Here is a 17,713-nt window from a genome sequence, read left to right as displayed (position 1 = left end):
TTCGCGGAGCTGCAAAAGCATCGTAATCAGTAATCATCGTGGTCCAGTAGCCCAGGAGCACCCATAAGACCACGTTTGCATTACTAATACCGTAGCAGTGACTCCACGCCGTACCACACTCGCCTGGCAGCATCACAGACTCGGCTCATGATGCAGTACCAGGCAAAAGTGGGTCATTAACAATTTCGAATGCAATTTCAAGGAGAATATCCCAACCTTGCTGCATGTTTAAAAGAAGGCTTCAGTGAAACCCCAAGACTAGTTAGTTTGATGATAGCAGTGCCACTATGATGGACAGTGCCACTTTCCACTAACAGTGCCACTATGATGGACAGTGCCACTTTCCACTAACAGTGCCACTATGATGGACAGTGCCACTTTCCACTAACAGTGCCACTTTGATGGGCAGTGCCACTTTCCACTAACAGTGCCACTATGATGGACAGTGCCACTTTCCACTAACAGTGCCACTATGATGGACAGTGCCACTTTCCACTAACAGTGCCACTTTGATGGGCAGTGCCACTTTCCACTAACAGTGCCACTATGATGGACAGTGCCACTTTCCACTAACAGTGCCACTTTGATGGGCAGTGCCACTTTCCACTAACAGTGCCACTATGATGGACAGTGCCACTTTCCACTAACAGTGCCACTTTGATGGGCAGTGCCACTACAGCACAGTCAAGACATAATAAGGATGGTAATTCCAAACATTTTTTAGTCCAAATTACACTGTCAATGCTTTGCAATAGCACTACCCAATGCTTCCCTGCAGTGGCGACCACTGTCGTCATCAAATGACCAGGTGCACCTTTACTGGTGCCAATAAAGGAGGGCCTGTGATTGACCCAGCGGGCAAGTGCGGGTTAACCGGGAGCTGGTTGGCTGAAGTTTGAACTAGAACATTACATGGATCATTTGATACTCCTTTTCCCACGGCCAAAGTGCGCCTCGCAAAGAGTCTCTGCGGTAAACGGGAGAAATCAGACGTCATAGGGCATCCATAGACGGACAATCTCCGCGGGATTGGCCACACGACACATCGTAGCCACCACGCGACCGTCACCTAGCGAGGTGAATATCCTGGTGAGGAGCGGACACCGGCCGGACGGCGGACGTGGGCGAGCGCGCGCCGCTCGTCGGTGGTATCAGGACTGCGTTATTCCGCAAGGAAACGGCATACTAGTTTTGGTAGTCTCGGCTTCTGGTCCAGATATGCTAGTCTTGGGCACATAGCAATAACGATGCTTTGGGAGCTGTGCTAACGTGCTGCAGAAACAAATACTGAGGTAGTGCTTAGATATGATTTGATATGTTTGGTAACCACTGGAGGACAGAACGCAAAATCAGCTTTGGCAAGAAATGAATGCAGATTGTTAAGGGTTAATCCCACACATCTACGTCATCAACATGTTAAGGGCTTATCCCATACATCTACTTCATTAACAAGTGATAGATGCCATAGGTTTGTTGCTTAACGTGGACTGACCGCTGCCCCATACTCTGCTTCAACAGCTAATTGAAGCACCAGCAGGGTTTGTTATGCAATGCACTCATAGCCAGACAGGGCTAGACAGAACAGCTCCATGGAGTGGTCCGTTTGCTGGTGCGTGCGCAAAGCCGGCCACCATATTGGCACTGTCAAGAAACATGGACTAGCTCTCACAGAGCCATTGCAACGTATGGGGCGAGGTCTCTATGGAAGACCGTAGAGTCAAAAATTTAAGCTAGTGGGTGCCGATCTTAATTGGCAAAACGAGGTCCGGCTGTATGTCAACGTTCCTGGCCCACCTATTTCTTGTACTTCACTGTTCAACGAGCTACCCGTTAGTGGAAATCCTCGCCTCCGACCTCCACGGCCGCTGCCTGCGTGGACGGCTGCCGTGCCCGCACCGAGCGCCGCCGACCTCCACGGCCGCTGCCTGCGTGGACGGCTCGCCTTGCCCGCACCGAGCGCCGCCGATCTCCACGGTCGCTGCCTGCGTGGACGGCTGCCGTGCCCGCACCGAGCGCCGCCGATCTCCACGGTCGCTGCCTGCGTGGACGGCTGCCGTGCTCGCACCGAGCGCCGCCGACCTCCACGGCCGCTGCCTGCGTGGACGGCTGCCGTGCCCGCACCGAGCGCCGCCGATCTCCACGGTCGCTGCCTGCGTGGACGGCTTGCCGTGCCCGTACCGAGCGCCGCCGACCTCCACGGCCGCTGCCTGCGTGGACGGCTCGCCGTGCCCGTACCGAGCGCCTCCGACCTCCACGGCCGCTGCCTGCGTGGACGGCTGCCGTGCCCGCGCCTAGCGCCGCCGACCTCCACGGCCGCTGCCTGCGTGGACGGCTCGCCGTGCCCGTACCGAGCGATGGTGGGGGCCGCTATCTTCCCATCCACCTGGTGCTCTAGAACCCCGCAGCGGTCGGCTGCAGTCGTATCCGGTATGGTGCGGGTGATACCCGTTCGAAAAGTCCGGGGAGTGCGGGCCCACCGCTGGTGCCGATCGACGCGGTGCCGCCGCTGGGCCGGGCGGCCCCGCCGCGCTCACGCCAAGCATCGGCGAGACTAACGTTCTACCTGGCGTTCATGTGGTGAGTGGCATGGGGTTCACCCGCCTTTGTGCCGGATCCCGCGATGGGGGTCCCGGAGCGCGACATCTGATACTGCCGTGGGACGGACGGTGACGCACATGGTGCCGCGGTGGTGCTGCCGGTGACCACCGCCGGCAGCCGCGTATGTGGCGCCAACGTACGAGTTGCTGCCGAAGCTGCATCGTGCGCGGCGTGATATGTCGTCCTCCATTGCCTTCGCCCACTCCACGGTCTTCACAAAGAGACGAAGAGCACAAGTATTTGCCACGCTCAGATATCATTGGGCGCACGAGCAAGCGCCCATCAAGATCTGGGACTGGTTAGCCAGCTTTTTATAAATGAAATGAATACCTGCGGGCAGTCAAGACCAGCTTGTTACCCACACAGCGAGAATTATCACAGTAAGTGACGGAAAAAGATATACCCGATAACACAAACTCATATTTCAACTATCTGACATGGCATGACGTCTTGTATTCTAATGCACATATTAATCGCCTGGCAATGCATGAGGTCCGTGTTTTACCGATTTCATTGTGCCGAAACACTCCTTGATTCAACATTGTCATCAACTGATCAATAATGTAGCTGCAGCAGATCTGCCATTCTTCCAAAGGTGTTCTTCACGAGCCCTCCATTTCGACTGGCTGGCTCCAGGTATGCGCGCCGCCCGCCGGACTGTTGCGAGGCGCAACTAACTCCTCCGACAAAAATATCAAGCATTAGCGCGTACTTTTCTGTAAAACCACAGAGAAACTTCAATTAAATTACGAGCAATTATAAAGCTAACTGGTACATATCATCGATGAAACGTCGCACAAAACCTGATCATGTGTAACAGAAGCCTAGACAGAGAACAGGGACTGAGCCGGACGAACCCAACGATCGGAGAGGCGTGGCAATTGTGGGAAAGGGTACATGTTGGATACGCCATCGAACAAATGAATACACAACATCGGCACCTTCAGCTGGCCCAGTGTGTTATGAACAGCTCTCCTTCAATACATTTTTGTCAGATGCTGTTCCTCTGCAGGCTTACGCTGTGCAGCTTCGCCCGCTGATGAAGACATACCCGTCGGAAGGGGGCCACCAGCACCCTGATCAGCTCGGTGTGGTGGTTTTCCAAACCGTACTGGGTTTCCGGGAGGTGGCGGCCGGGAGCTCCCACCTCACCGGTACCGATGCGGCACAGCGCTGCACTCCCCAGCATCCGCCAAGACACTGCATGGTAAGCCATGCCAAGCTGCACAATGTAGCGGCAGAGCTCCCCCTCAGCATTCAGGACAACCTCTTGACAACTCCTGCGGGGGATTTACCAGTCCATTGCTCTTCTTCAGCCACAGACGGTGACTTAAGGTGGAATGTGGGGACGTCCGACCCCCGACGGCTCGCCAGAGTTTCTTGGCAGGTGGCGCATCCTGCTCTGTCTAGTGCCCTTCAGAAGACGAATACGGCGATATTGCAAACGGCATTGGCGACCACGAAGGACAGCCGCAGTCGGCAGCCATGATCATCCAGTATATCAAGCACCTCGGTGCTCTCGGTGTCACACGTGCCATCGGCACCGCACTGACTCGGACTGTGATCCACAGCTAGGATGGATGCGGGATGAAGCCCAGTGCTGCTCTTGCTGTGTCCCGTGCACGCAGGGTCCTAGAATTGCCGACCTTGGGTGTAAGGCAACACCCTATGAAGGAGAAATCTTCTCTCCTTTTCCCCATATTTTATGTGAATTTTTCACTCCCTCCTGTATGGGTGTCGATGTCTGAAATGATTGGGGGGGGGGGGGGCCAGATTCGTGGCAGTCAGCGTAAAGGGGCAGCGCCAAAAACTCCTTAGGAACTCGCGCCTAGTGTTTTGGTTATTAGTCATATATATATATATATATATATATATATATATATATATATATATATATATATATATATATATATGCATATACATATATGTATATACACATAGATATTCAAAACCACAATTCATACCTAAATATACACTATGCTTACACATCTTTTTAAAGCACATGTACGCATACATGGCAATCATGCATGGAAACCTTACAAGATAACATCCATTTCTTGTAAAGACACATGCTTTGTGAAGCTGAAAGGATGCAACTGCACCTCTCTCTTGCATGCTGGAAAATGAAGTTGGTGTATAATTTACTACTACGTGCTTAGAATTTGTGTATACTTATTCATCTGTTTACGAGAATCGTCCAGTGTCCACAACAGATGTGGCCATCATAACGCATTTATGCGCAGGTTTCCAGCACACCAAAATTTCATCGATGAAACGCACGCATTTAAGTGAATGTCATTGCTGACGAATTTATGCCAAATGCGGTTAATGTTTATCCCATGCATAAGCTACGAGCACGGTTTTCAGCCTTTCCAGTTATACGCTCAGGCAGATACCTTCCTGTTGAATATCCCTTTTCTCCGCTCTTTTCAATAAACACGAAATATATACCGGCTATACATATGGGGGGCACTGATCCAAGCTGTTGCGTCTCTCAAGGGAAAGTAACCCTCATCCGTTTCACTTCGAGCGCGTCAAAAATGAAACACCCGTCATATAAATGTAATGCGTAATGCAGATTGATTGTAACAACGTTGCTAGTTGAGCTGGCTTTTTCGTTACCATGGGGTGATATTTACATGCACATTCTCGGTGCTCCGTGAGTGTACCGACGCAAGGACGCAGCTTAAGTCTTGGTAATTGTGGGGTGGGACACCGGGATGACTAAGCCTGGTGTCCTGGAGAAAGGCCCCCCCCCCCCCCCCGCCCCTTAAAAACATCGGATATGGTCCATTTGATTTAGAGGAGAGCTCTGCCCTTCTTAAAAGCAAGGAGTCGCCAATAGATACGATGCTGTTTGTATTTTGAAGTCGATAAAACAAAGTAAACTCACCGGTCCTATTAATTTACAAAGTGTCAGCGGAGTCTTCCTAAGCCGATAGCACTCAGGGACTGTACCGACTTTTTTCTGTGTTCTACAGGGGTATCGTGAACGTAGATATTATATCGAAATAAGGTCGTAAATTTGCATTTACATCCACCTGTTTTGGTTCAACTTGTTGAGCATGAAATAGGGGAAGAATTACATTTCCAAGTTTTGGTCATGCGCACTCGCGAGTCTGACAACAAAAACCCTGACGCCCGGCGTTGCAGTCTCCGTGGGCCGCGCCGCGTCGGTCTCGTGTTTAATACTAGGCGCTGACAGACGGGCGGACGAAAACGACAACGTTCATGAAGGAAATACTTTTGAATGCTTTACGACGTCAATTGGAACGTTTGGAAAGTGCTCCAGGAGCATGTTTCATCTGTGCATTTTCTGGGTTTTTAATATGAACTGATTAGCATTCATAGCATGGCGAACCGTTGCAAGAATTTGGTGGTAGGATTAGACCGTTAAAGGTACAATCTCTATTTTCGTGTTACTGTCGCTGTTTATCTCTGCAGAGGATTATCTCAAAATTATTCAAGTTCAATATACGCCGCTGTCCATTTTCTTAATGGTGCGAATAGTTTTCAAAGATTTTTGGCAGCACTGTTTCGCGATGGCTGTTCTCGGGCTCCAGACACCCACCACCCGGTGTTAGCGGCAGTGACCAACGGCGCTCGGTCGCATGGAGACTGCAAACCCGGCCATTGGTGTTCTTGTTCCTAAGGTTGTGAGTACGCCGGCCCAAAACTGTTTTATGCAAGTTGCTTCACATGATGATCGTGAACAAGGGTGGACGCCTTAATTGTGTTGGCGTTTTTCATTTTTGACCTCATTGTGATTCGCCCTGTTAAACACTAGGGAAACCCCTTTTCTTCTATGGGCAAGGGAACCAGTGGGTAGACCAAAAGGGAACACATTTTATTTCCCGCTCAGGGGCTTCAGTCGTTCGGTCACAGCGTGGGATGCCTGCCGGCTGCCATGCCAGTGATACAGGGACGGGATCCCCTGGTCAATGCCAAACCCTTAAAGGGACACATCATACATTGGTGGTTTCCCTGATGCCGGAGGTCCCCTGATCCGGCCATTTGTTCCCAAATAGACGCAGGCCCACGCTGATGTAAAAGATCCCTTATCGTCGCAGGTGTCCAATAATTGGCATTGAGACTACAGTTCGGCATAAAATATAATCGCCGAGGCGTTCAGATCTGGCGATCGTGAACGGGATTTCTGGATCCTACGACCATCAATTGGCTCTCAATCAAGGTGATGCAAGGCACCATGGTGTAATCAAAGCTGGACACATTTAAGAATATATTCATTAAACGGAGAATTGTGCTGTCTAGAGTAGTCTTGACAGTAAAAAGTAGGCCAACAGCTGTTCCATCTGAGTTGAGCACTGAGCTTGTTTCACCATGTCTGATGATTGTTTCAATATCTTCAAATGACAGGCAATTCCTTTAGCGCCGATTGACGTATTCTGTTGATGATTTGTGGTTGCTGAATTAGACACGACGAACGTTGACGAGCAACCCAAGTGCCTTCCAAAGGTATAAAATGCTTACCCAGCAAAGTGAGGAATTTTCAGTCGCGTTTCATCATACCAAAAGAGCACCGCATGAACGATGCAAAATCATGCGCGAACCTCGCTCCAAATTTGGTTTGTCTCTTGGTAACAGTAAAATAATTGGATCTAAACTTCCGAACGGCATGATGTCGCTACGTTTTGAATTTCCTCTCCGTCTTGTCGTCTGACGTATCGGAGCCGTAAAAGACCAGCCGTTTCGAAGGTGCTCGAACGTCGATCACACGTGCCCTGCTTCTGACCGTCGAACGGCGATAGCCGTGAGGAGGCGCCGATAAGAGCCGACCCACGCTCCCAGCCGACCGCCCCTCTGCGAGCGCGCCTCCATCGCGACGGCCGGGCAGGCGGCGTGAGGCAGCGGACGGCCGGCCGCTCGACCGGTGTCACCCGGCCCGGCCTCCGGTGTGTCAGGTGCGACGCCGCCCGCCGCCCGCCGCCCGCCCACCGGTCGGGCAGGTAGTCCGGCCGTGACCGGCCTTGAGCGGGGCGCGTGACTCCGGCGGCGCCTTGGCGCGCAGTGCGCCGCCCAGCGCGCGCGGACAGGGTGCGTGTGAGCGAGAGAGAGAGAGAGAGAGAGAGAGAGAGAGAGAGAGAGAGAGAGAGAGAGAGCTACCGCGTTGGGAAAGTGGGCTCGCAGTGGAGACCGACGGCTGACGAAGATGGGGAGTCCGGACGACGTCAGTGACAAGGAGCTCACACTAGAGCACGTGCGGGCGGCTGCGGTCTTCAGCATGCATACGGCAGCCCCTCCAGAAGACGTGGTAGAAGGAGGACGCAGCAATCCAGTCGGAGATCATGCAGGGACAGTGAGTTTACCGCTGCCAATCGCTTTAGCACAGCGCTCGTAGAATCGGGATCGCAATCGGGATCGGCCCAGGCAGTGTAGGGTTCTGTTTTATGTTTGCATCCAATGACAGAGCTCAGATGGTCTGTTTTGGTTGGCCCGTCGACGATTTGCTTACGTTATATGATGTCCCTGGTCACTAGCACACGCTAAGTGGGTCAGCTCTTACTTTTCCTTCTGTGTGATGCGGAACGCAGAGCTCCGACAGGCGTTCAAACTTTGGTAAGATATTTCTTCGCTGTGGTGTTTTCAGTACGGCGATGCAAGAAATGGGATCGGAATTCCTAGTAAAACCAAATAGTTTTGCCCTTTTTATTGTCAAGTGTTTGGCAAGTAAGTGCATGCTAGTTACCAGCTATATCCCAGCTGTACCAAATCGTTGGTAAACGATGCGGGTAGAACCGTTGTCACGAATTGCTGCAAATAATCGTATCATACACGTTACCGAGTGAACATATTGCGGAGATGCATGAGTGCATCGTTTACACTGCAGCAGTGGGGCATTTGTGTGTCGACGGTACATGTTAAGACACTTGCCATCTAAAAAAGTAGGTACCTTCTCTTCACTCTGATGCAACTTGATTTTACCTTCAACTTGCTCGAGAAGTGTCGTTACCCAAAGTGTATCCCGTAATAATGCGAGTTCGTCCTAGTTGCCGTTAAATAGGGAGTGAGGCAGGCACGTGACATGGGAATCAGCTGTTTCGGTGATTTCAGAATGCTTGTCTTGGCGACATTGAATGAGACGAAAATGGCGTACTCGAATGATGAGGAGAGGTCTTTAATCTCTTCGTTTAACAAGGATCAGCGCAAGTATGGGAGTACATCAACATATATAAAGAAGCCTGAAAGGTTTATTACCTATGAAGTGCAAGTTGGGGACACGCTGCAGGGCATTTCTCTGAAACACAACGTCACGGTAAGGTGTTTCGTTTATGGCGCACTATCATGAGCATCGTAACGTGATCAATATGGGGACATACTCAGGATGTTTTTAATGCGTTCAGGATGTTTTTAATGCATTCAGGATGTTCTTAATGCATTCAGGATGCTTTTAATGCATTCAGAATGTTTTTAATACGTAATGCACCACATTGTAGTGCAGACCAATGATTAATTGTGATAGTAACTATATATTACATTTTTCATAAAGATGTCATAAACATGAGATGTGCATTGTATGCACTGTTGATGCATGCAAATTTTGTAGCTAAAAAAATGTGGGCAACTCAAGATGTGGTTTTACAGTGAGGTGTGGGTGCTCAGGGTATGGGAGGGTCAGAGGCCAATCTGCCAAAAAAATAGATGTCCAGGGTAGGAATGACAGGTGGTCAAGATTTAACGATTTTAGTCAACCGACTCCGAAAAGTCCTGTGCTCCAAGTTTGGCTCTCAATGCCACCAATTCCAGTGCACAAAAGCCAATATTGGAAGAGTTAAGATGCTGAGTTAAAAGTGGTGTGCAAAATTGCACTCAAACAGTTTTTGCTTTGAAGTGCTCATAATTCAGCTCAGTGTGTTGTGGCCCAAGTTTTGTGCACACAGGTACAAGGTTCATCACACTTTTGTGGCCTAGGCATTCAGTGCAGTAGATGCATTTTGTGCAAGCTGGTTAGAGCATAGAGCCACATCTTATGCTTAATCTCAAGAAAACACTATTAGACTGTATTCCAAGATAACATATAAACCATATTTTTGGCCAGCATTTAATGTAAGCTGAATAGGCTTGGTCTCGTTCCCTCCTGAAAATGATGCTTTAGTGAAATTTACACTCATGACATGAATTGTTCTGCCAACACCACAGTATAACTGGTGCTCAGTTTTTGTATGCTGCATGTCTTTCTCTGATAATTATTTTACAGGATGTTTGGAAAGCACTGTTATTCATTAATTTTATTTGTTCATTTGAGTACATAGGTATGTTATTTAATGCCAATCAGTTTCAAAATGGGTAGAGAGTGCACATAGGCCTATGACACAGCAAGGAAGGAATTTTTGGCCAAAAAATAGGTCCTGTTACAGAAAATGTTGATTTGTGTTATATAATCTGTATGTTGCATCCCATATGAAGCTCTCAAAATAATGTCATTCAAATGTGTGTTGCAAATTTTGCTGTTATTTGAATGATGTATCCAGCAGTGTGGCTGAGTGTGAAGGATGTATTATTCCAAGAAAGTGAAAGTATTACCTCAGTAATGTTAAGGGCACACATGTGCCTAGATCCTAAGGGTGTGCAGGATTCTGTAGGGTTCCATGCTTAAGAGATCCTGGGATTTGGGGGGGAGGGTCAGGCACATATCTGGTCAAGGGTGTCAGGTTTTCTGCATTCTGCAATAAGGTTTGCCTCCTCTGCTCACTCTGCTCTCAGAAATTCCGGACTCATGGCCAGACACTGCAGTGGACACAGATTGGTTTTAAAATGGCTTCTTTTCATTAGAAGCAATCCTTCTTCATTCAATGTATGCCAGAGGTCATACCAACAGTGACCACATGTTACAGCACCATGTCACACTGTGTTCTGGCAGATGGAGCAGCTGAAGCGGGCCAATCGGCTGTGGACCAACGACAGTCTGCACCTGCGCCGGACACTGCTGGTGCCTGTCCCGCTGGAACCGGGCGACGTATCGGCGCCAGAGGGCGCCGTGCTGTCGGGCTCCACCAGCCTCGACAGCCTCCACTCGTCCTCCTCGTGCTCTACGCGCACCAACGGCCTGCACCGCACCAGCTCGCAGACAGAGCTCGACAAGTCTGAGCAGAGCGCCGCCGACTTCCTCAGCAACATCGACAGCGTCATCGCCAGCAGCCGGCGCAGCGTCAAGAAGCTGGAGACCTGCCAACCGTGAGTGGTCGGCTGGTGAGGTCGGGCGGCTGGGGCGCGCCACAGCGGCGCCCGGTCAGGCTAGACCCTGCATGGCTGCTGTAGTTGGCTGATAGTTCCTGGTCTTTGTGCTCCGCAGCTAGTGGAATGTGTCTCCTTCGTCATACATCTGACATGTAAGGGTTTATGTATGCCACGGCTGCTGTGCGTGACACGTGTCTTTCGCGTGCATAGTCGTCATTTGGCTGTATTTTCATGTTGCAACTGGCATATTTTTAGGCATGAGAGAGAGAGAGAGAGAGAGAGAGAGAGAGAGAGAGAGAGAGAGAGAGAGAGGAGAGAGAGAGACAGAGAGATAGAGAGAGAGAGAGAGAGAGAGAGAGAGAGAGAGAGAGACGAGAGAGAGAAAGAGAGAGATAGAGAGAGAGATAGAGAGAGAGAGAGAGGAGAGAGAGAGAGAGAGAGAGAGAGAGAGAGAGAGAGAGAGAGAGAGAGAAGAGGAGAGAGGAGAGAGAGAAGAGAGAGAGATAGAGAGAGAGAGAGAGAGAGAGAGAGAGAGAAGAGAGAGAGAGAGAGAGAGATAGGAGAGAGAAGAGAGAGAGAGAGAGAGAGAGAGAGAGAGAAGAGAGAGAGAGAGAGAGAGAGAGAGAGAGAGAGAGAGAGAGAGAGAGAGAGAGAGAGAGAGAGAGAGAGAGAGAGAGAGGAGAGAGAGAGAGAGAGAGAGGAGAGAGAGAGAGAGAGAGATAGAGAGAGAGAAGAGAGAGTAAGGAGAGAGAGAGAGAGAGAGAGAGAGAGAGCCTATCCCTAAATGATTTTAAGAATGATTTAATTGCACATCCTGGACTGCATTGGAGGCAAAGTTTGCATGCCATCATGTGTTTGGCTTTGTGTCATTAATGACCCTTTCTTGATTGTTTAGAGCATTGTGTAGAATATAGGATTGAGGCTTTGCAAAATAGTTCAAAATCCCACTTATACCCATGGCCCTCATTTCAGTTATGATGACCCCTAAGTCCTTTCATTTGACATGTGTTTGTTAGCTTAATTATTAGGGTGTTTTGTTTTTTCAAACCCATTCCAATGCAGTTAACATGACCATGTAAATGATGCTACGGCCACTCATGTTGGAAATGACACTAACTAATAAATGATGGAGTGGGCTTTGATATTGCAGCCCCTATTTTCGGGAAATGTAAATATGACGTGAGATTGTGAGGCAATGTTTTGACCATCTACATACACACACTAAACCGCTGACAGCGTTCTTGTCAAGATATTGGGAAAAGATTGGAAATTTTATGTATGTTATGTTCTTGAAGTGTCCATGCTGGGTAAACTTTGTTGACTTCTACTACGCCTTCTTAACGTTCACATTCTGCCCCCCCCCCCCCCTCCCCCTCCCCCCAGATCGAAGCACAGATACCTGGATACGCAGGTCGAAGTATCTATGCCCCCTCTAGTTTTGTAAGGCAAACATCTGGCCGTTCCCGGACCATCCCCGGGGCGTGTGCTGGAACTATCACAGCGGCCTCGTTGGTCTTACTTTTTGCATGTACCATAGATGTGATTTGAGATGACATGGGGACAGACAACACCGGGGTTGCTTTGGATACACTCAGGTCATGTGTGCCAAATGAATCGGGCTGCCTACTGCATTAGATGTGCCGTCGTCCAGTTTGAGACGTTTCTTCACACCAGGTTCTACAGCGTCTGTCGCCTCTCTTTCAGTTGGGGAAGCGAGGCGGTGGCGTTCGCGCGAACCAAGTGGAATAACTTTAACGACGACTTTGACGAATCCGCCGTGTGACATGTGCTATATTAGGTCAGATTTCTTCATGCTCTGCTGTAATTGGCATGCTTTCGTGACTGTTGAGCAGCTGCTTGGCGCGGGAAAGGTCACTATCGCATGCCAGTTCCCTCGCTCCCGCCCGCTTTGCTAAGTGGCGGCTTTCGGCTTTGTTCAGCGCTGTGCGACTGCACCCCTGAGCGACGCTGAGCGACCGCTGTTGGTCGATCACTTCAGCCATACCGGTCTTAAAACGTGTCGTGCCACTGTGCTATCGGCCGTGCTCTCGCCAGCTCACCGTACACCAGAGCACGCGTGTGTGTGGGTCGCGGGCCGCCTGACTGTCGCGCCTGTCTGACCGTCTGCCCGACCGACCGGCCGGCAGCCTCTCGGAGACGGACGAGGACGTGCTGTTCGTGCGGCCGGCGCACTCGCGGCTGCGTGACCGCCTGTACCGGCCGACTGACCCGGCCGCCGTGCCGACCACGGCCGTGCGCGGCTCGCGGCGTCTCGAGGCCGCCCGCCGCCGCACCGAGACGCGGCACAACGACATCTTCGAGCTGTGATGGCGGCCACGGTCCGCGCCGCCGGCTCGCCTGGCGCGTCTCTCGCCGCCGCGGCTGCAGCGGCGGTCTCCGGCAGCACGGCTTGCCACGGGCGTGACGCGCGTTTGGTCGGCTGACGCTGCTCCTGGTTCGGTTCACGGTTGGGACGCACGGTGTAGACGATCTGTCCTACTTAACGCAGCCATCTGTCAGGGAGGGGCAGTCAGCTTGCCGCGCTGATCGTCTCTGTTACCGCCGGTGGACAAAAACAGAACCATACGGAGCAGTTGGTTTGCGTTGCGTCTTAAAGGCAGGGGAAACGTTTTGGCAGGCAGGAATTATAATAGGCTGCTTTGCACTTCGGACGAATCAATCTCTGCAGTGATTATATTGATGCTGATATCCTTGCTCCTTTTACTGGGGTATGCTTCACTGATTATGGTTGGCATTGTGGGTGATGACAAAAATTTAAAAGTAGAATGTGCGCACGTCATGCTCGGCGGGAGCTGGTCGGACGAGCGGTTCCTGTCGTTGCCCCCCTCTGTCGTGGAAAGCTGTGGTAGGTTTTTCATATGTGAGGCTGATGCCGCAGTTTCTGTGATGATCGGAGATTGTAAGTGTGCTCATATGCCGCCGAATGTTGATGTTTCGAACATGTTTATGTGTTGATTGGAGGCGAGGCAGGTGCTTACGTGCTCTTGCGAGTCAGCCGCGCTCGTAAAGTAAGTTTGTTTCTCACAATGAACTGGTCTAGTCTTCTGCGTAGCCTTAGTTTGTAACGGGATTTCATTATGGGATGCATACTGCAGGTTTACGTATAATTTTGAACAGCCTATGAATGCATAATTATGTTCCGTTTGCGCGATTATGATACGCCAACCTAAAGTCGCCAATGGGTCGCTTCCACCATCTAGGGGCCACTATCATTAAGGTCTAGTCACTTGATGGATACAAAGATGGCAGCACGTATTGCCGGGGGCGTTCATACAGACGATATCTGTTCCGACGGCTGGGCGAGCTGAGCACGCCGTGGCCATTGATGGCCGGCAGCTCTGGTATGCGGGACCGTGGGGTGTGTCGTGGCTCGACGGCTGTCCGTCGCCCTTTAGTGTTCTGACCGGCTCTGGAATCACGTCCGCATGATGCACCGACTGCTGGGTGGTGGCGGTCTGTGTGGTGTGGATTCCAGGTTGGCAACCATTGGACAGACTAGCTTGGAGGAAGAGTGTAACGTGTGTGGCCCATGGCGGCAAAATACATTATTTTATCATGTTTCGTCATGGAACAAAATAGCAAGCGATGTAAACAGATGATTGACATTTTGCTGACTGGGGCCCAATGTGTTTCACGCCTGTTGGAGACGGCTTACGTCATCGCTGCTTGGCCGTCCGGAACCACAACCATTGCAGAGTCTGTAATGAGGCGGAGCTGATGGTCTCTGACGAGACGAAGCGAAGCAAATGTTAAACGAGGCGAAGCCCGTGATCCTTAACGGGACGAAGCGGAGTGAGACGCGGAGGAGCTCGGGGGCGTACGTTGAAAGAGTTGATCCTACTGCAAATCGCTTCTTTAACTGCGTTGTCAACCGTTTGTTCTACACTCCACTATTTGTGCAAAGTTTTGGTCTTCACGGGCCTGAAGTTGAGGCTGAGGGGAGGGGGGGGGGGCGAGGGGAGCAGAACACCGTAATGACAGCCGTGCGACGACGGCATTTCATCGTAATCGTAACCGTGCCGCTAGCTGTAGAAAATGTGCACACATGACAGTACTTACCTTGCTCTGCATGCAGTGGTTGAAAATTCCCTTTCCTGGTCGCGAGTGGGCGTTCTCGAACAAAAAACAAAAAAAACGCAGCTGTGGCACGCCTAATCCCCCTAGATTGTTCCAGGTTTTTGTGACGCTGTTGGCGCTGGGCACCGAATGCGTACGTCCGTTGTATTCCTTTCTGTCGTGACATTCTGTTTGCCATCTATAAGCGAACTCTCAGGGACTCGCGCCTTTTCATCCCGGTGACATTGGCGTAATATCGGTTATGTGCCGTTCGTGCCAAAGTGCACCGCGGCAGTGTCCGTGTAAAGTATAGGCTAGATCATTCGCACATATGATGGGAATGAACGCCTCGAGTTTCCTCTGTCTTTACCTTCATGCCTACATGAAATGCTGTTCTGGCGTAATGTAGTTGGAAAGCCGTCCATCACTAAGTCACAGGAAGCGGATCTGGATAAGAGGGAAGCAAATATGGCTTAGAAGCGACCGTCACCAAACACGGCAGTCACTGGAGGCCATGAACGGGCTGCATGTGCTGGAGACGAATCTAACGATGGACAAAACGTCAAGTGGGCTCTCCATGCCTCGCCACCAGACTAGTGATGAACCAACTCCGCGAAAAGCCGGTGGCAATGTCCCCCTCCACTTTCCGTTCCTAAGCCTGCTTTAAGGTTTGCTTCGCTATCGCTCGTGCCCGAGTTACTTCAGCTAGCTCACCCACATTGACAGTAATGAGGCGGGCAGACGCCTTCGTCAGTGTTTGATGATCTCTGCAGATCGCCGGCCGGCGGCGAGGGCTTGTTACCCGCGCTTTGTCGCCGGTGAGAACGCTCAACATTCGCCTCAGTCGAAGCCCACACCTGGGAGCGTTTGACCGCGTGTCGCCTCACGGGACGGCTGGCTTACACAAAACCGGCCGCGCCGCCTTCCGGCGACCGCCAGGTGCACGCCCGGGGCTAGGTGGGATCGAACCGAACTAAGTCTACCAGTTACATGCGGATTCGCTTAGTCAACAGATTTCGGCCGTAAAAGATGGTAGCGTAAGAGCCAATTTGGTGAAATTCGGTGTTTGTGCGCGCGCGCGCGCGTGTGTGTATGAGTGTCTGTGCGTGTGCCTGCGTGCGTGCGTGCGTACGAACGTGCGTGCGTGCGTGAGTGAAAACCGACAGGCGCGGCCCTGCGGCCATTATGGGCTGTCATGGCTGCCGAGAATGGGTCTCCCGCGCAAGGGGATTACTCCCAGCACAGGCACCGCGTGCCAGTTCTCGCCGGTATGCGGTCCTCGACAGGAGCTCCTAACGCCTGATGTCGCCCCAGCCCGCCGCTGAGGCGGCCCCAACATACAGGGGCCACACAAGCCATCGCTGGCCGTGGCGAAATGCCAGGAACAGGGCGGAGCGGCACATGTCGATCAGAGGGTCCGTCTATGAAATATCAGCAATCCTGTGCGAACGAAAGGGTCCAGGTATTTCGCTGTACGCAATTTCCACGTGCGCTACAGATTTCGCATCGTTTTTTTTTTCTTCTGTGCACTGCATAGCGTGCCGCCAGTTGCGTGTCCTGGGAAGCCAGGGAAGTGTTTTTCCCATCTGGGGAAATGGCCAGAACCATGAAAGTAATGTTTTTCAGGGTGCAAGAAATTAGAACCGTTTCTGAAAACGAAACCGGTTGTTATGGCGATGAGTGTAGCAATTTAAGAGAAAACAATTTGCCTGTTGGGTAATCGCTTGTCAATGTGATTACCCAACAGGCAAATGTGACCTAAAGGACCTACCCAACAGCTTGATGTGTTGCGACAGCCATGTCCTGCTAATGTGGTAGTATACAAACTGGTGATACAAGAAAATTACTTAATAGGTGAACAGAAAGCTTTAGATGGTCTCGGAAAATGGACGTTAGGTGCTGGGAATGAGCTACCTGTGTTAGCTGATTAGAGATGACTAGCACTAGGTCAGCTGATCAAGAGATGGCCAGCACTGGGTGAGCTGATTCTGCAGAAAGACTGCGGTAGGTGGCAGCCCACGCGCCTTGGAACGTCTCTCTGTGCGGATAGAAACATTTCGAGACGAATGTTGACAACATTGGATTTTTACCAACTTGGTGTATCTGTATGTTCTATGATTAAATTATATAATGCAACTCTATGACACCGAGTTTTTACGCACAATGTTTTTGGATAGTTCTTTGAAATCTCTCTGGAAATGGCACCGAATGCAAGACGTGAACATCGATCACGTATCTCCACGTTGGGAACCAATATTCCATCTGTAAGAGCTTCCGACCTTCCAAAAGGAACGTTTTTTAAACTGGAAATACCTTGCTCCGAGAACCAGCACCGCGTGCAGTGTGTCTTCCAGCGCCTGTAAGATAGGTTTCGTGAATGTCTTAAATGAGTAATGTGAAAAACGGGCCGATCGGCAATCCATTCTACGCATCATCATTATGGGAAACTCATTGGGATGCCCGGCTCTGTTCATTTGGTCTTTTTTGTCGCATCATGCAAAACAAAAACAGGATTTCGGAGCAAGCCGAGATGATCGAAACGTTACCATCAAGAGCTATGTTTGCGATGGACTATCAAACCCTACCCTACCAGATCCGGTCGGGCTTCTCTCCTGTGTGGAGTCTGTTCATCAGTGGGCCGTTCATCGTACACATGACACTGAGGCTGGGCCGGTGTGACCTGCACGAGCTTGTGTCACCTGTCGCTTCGCAGGCTGACCCCAGCCGCTGTTTCAAGGTCGCGGTCGGATGCCCGGCGGAGCAGCGTGCTCCGGGCGTCCGGGGCCGGCGGTGGCGGCGGCAGCGGCGGTGGCGGCCGGCGCTGCTCAGTGCGTCGTGCGAG

The 17,713-nt window shown here is 51.1% G+C and overlaps 1 protein-coding gene across 3 annotated transcripts; it reads left to right on the top strand.

Annotated features, from left to right (window-relative positions):
* Positions 1-7,679: 7,679 nt before the first annotated feature.
* Positions 7,680-14,373, top strand: LOC119099162 (lysM and putative peptidoglycan-binding domain-containing protein 1). Of its 3 annotated transcripts, XM_037222270.1 has the most exons (5): positions 7,683-7,915; positions 8,671-8,872; positions 10,478-10,791; positions 12,499-12,592; positions 12,942-13,072. In XM_037222270.1, exons 1-4 carry the CDS (start codon positions 7,905-7,907, stop codon positions 12,575-12,577), a joined length of 606 nt encoding a protein of 201 aa, XP_037078165.1. In that variant the 5' UTR covers positions 7,683-7,904; the 3' UTR covers positions 12,578-12,592; positions 12,942-13,072. The 3 variants fall into 3 exon arrangements, with proteins under 3 accessions (XP_037078163.1, XP_037078165.1, XP_037078164.1); XM_037222268.1 differs by lacking the exon at positions 12,499-12,592 and having other exon boundaries at positions 7,680-7,915; positions 12,942-14,373; XM_037222269.1 differs by lacking the exons at positions 7,683-7,915; positions 12,499-12,592 and adding an exon at positions 8,093-8,175 and having other exon boundaries at positions 12,942-14,373.
* The last annotated feature ends 3,340 nt before the right edge of the window (positions 14,374-17,713 follow it).

Source organism: Pollicipes pollicipes, unplaced genomic scaffold, assembly GCF_011947565.3.
Source record: "Pollicipes pollicipes isolate AB1234 unplaced genomic scaffold, Ppol_2.1 Scaffold_4740;HRSCAF=5597_pilon_pilon_pilon, whole genome shotgun sequence".
Taxonomy (NCBI): Eukaryota; Metazoa; Arthropoda; class Thecostraca; order Pollicipedomorpha; family Pollicipedidae; genus Pollicipes; species Pollicipes pollicipes.
This window is presented reverse-complemented; position numbering and strand designations above follow the sequence as displayed.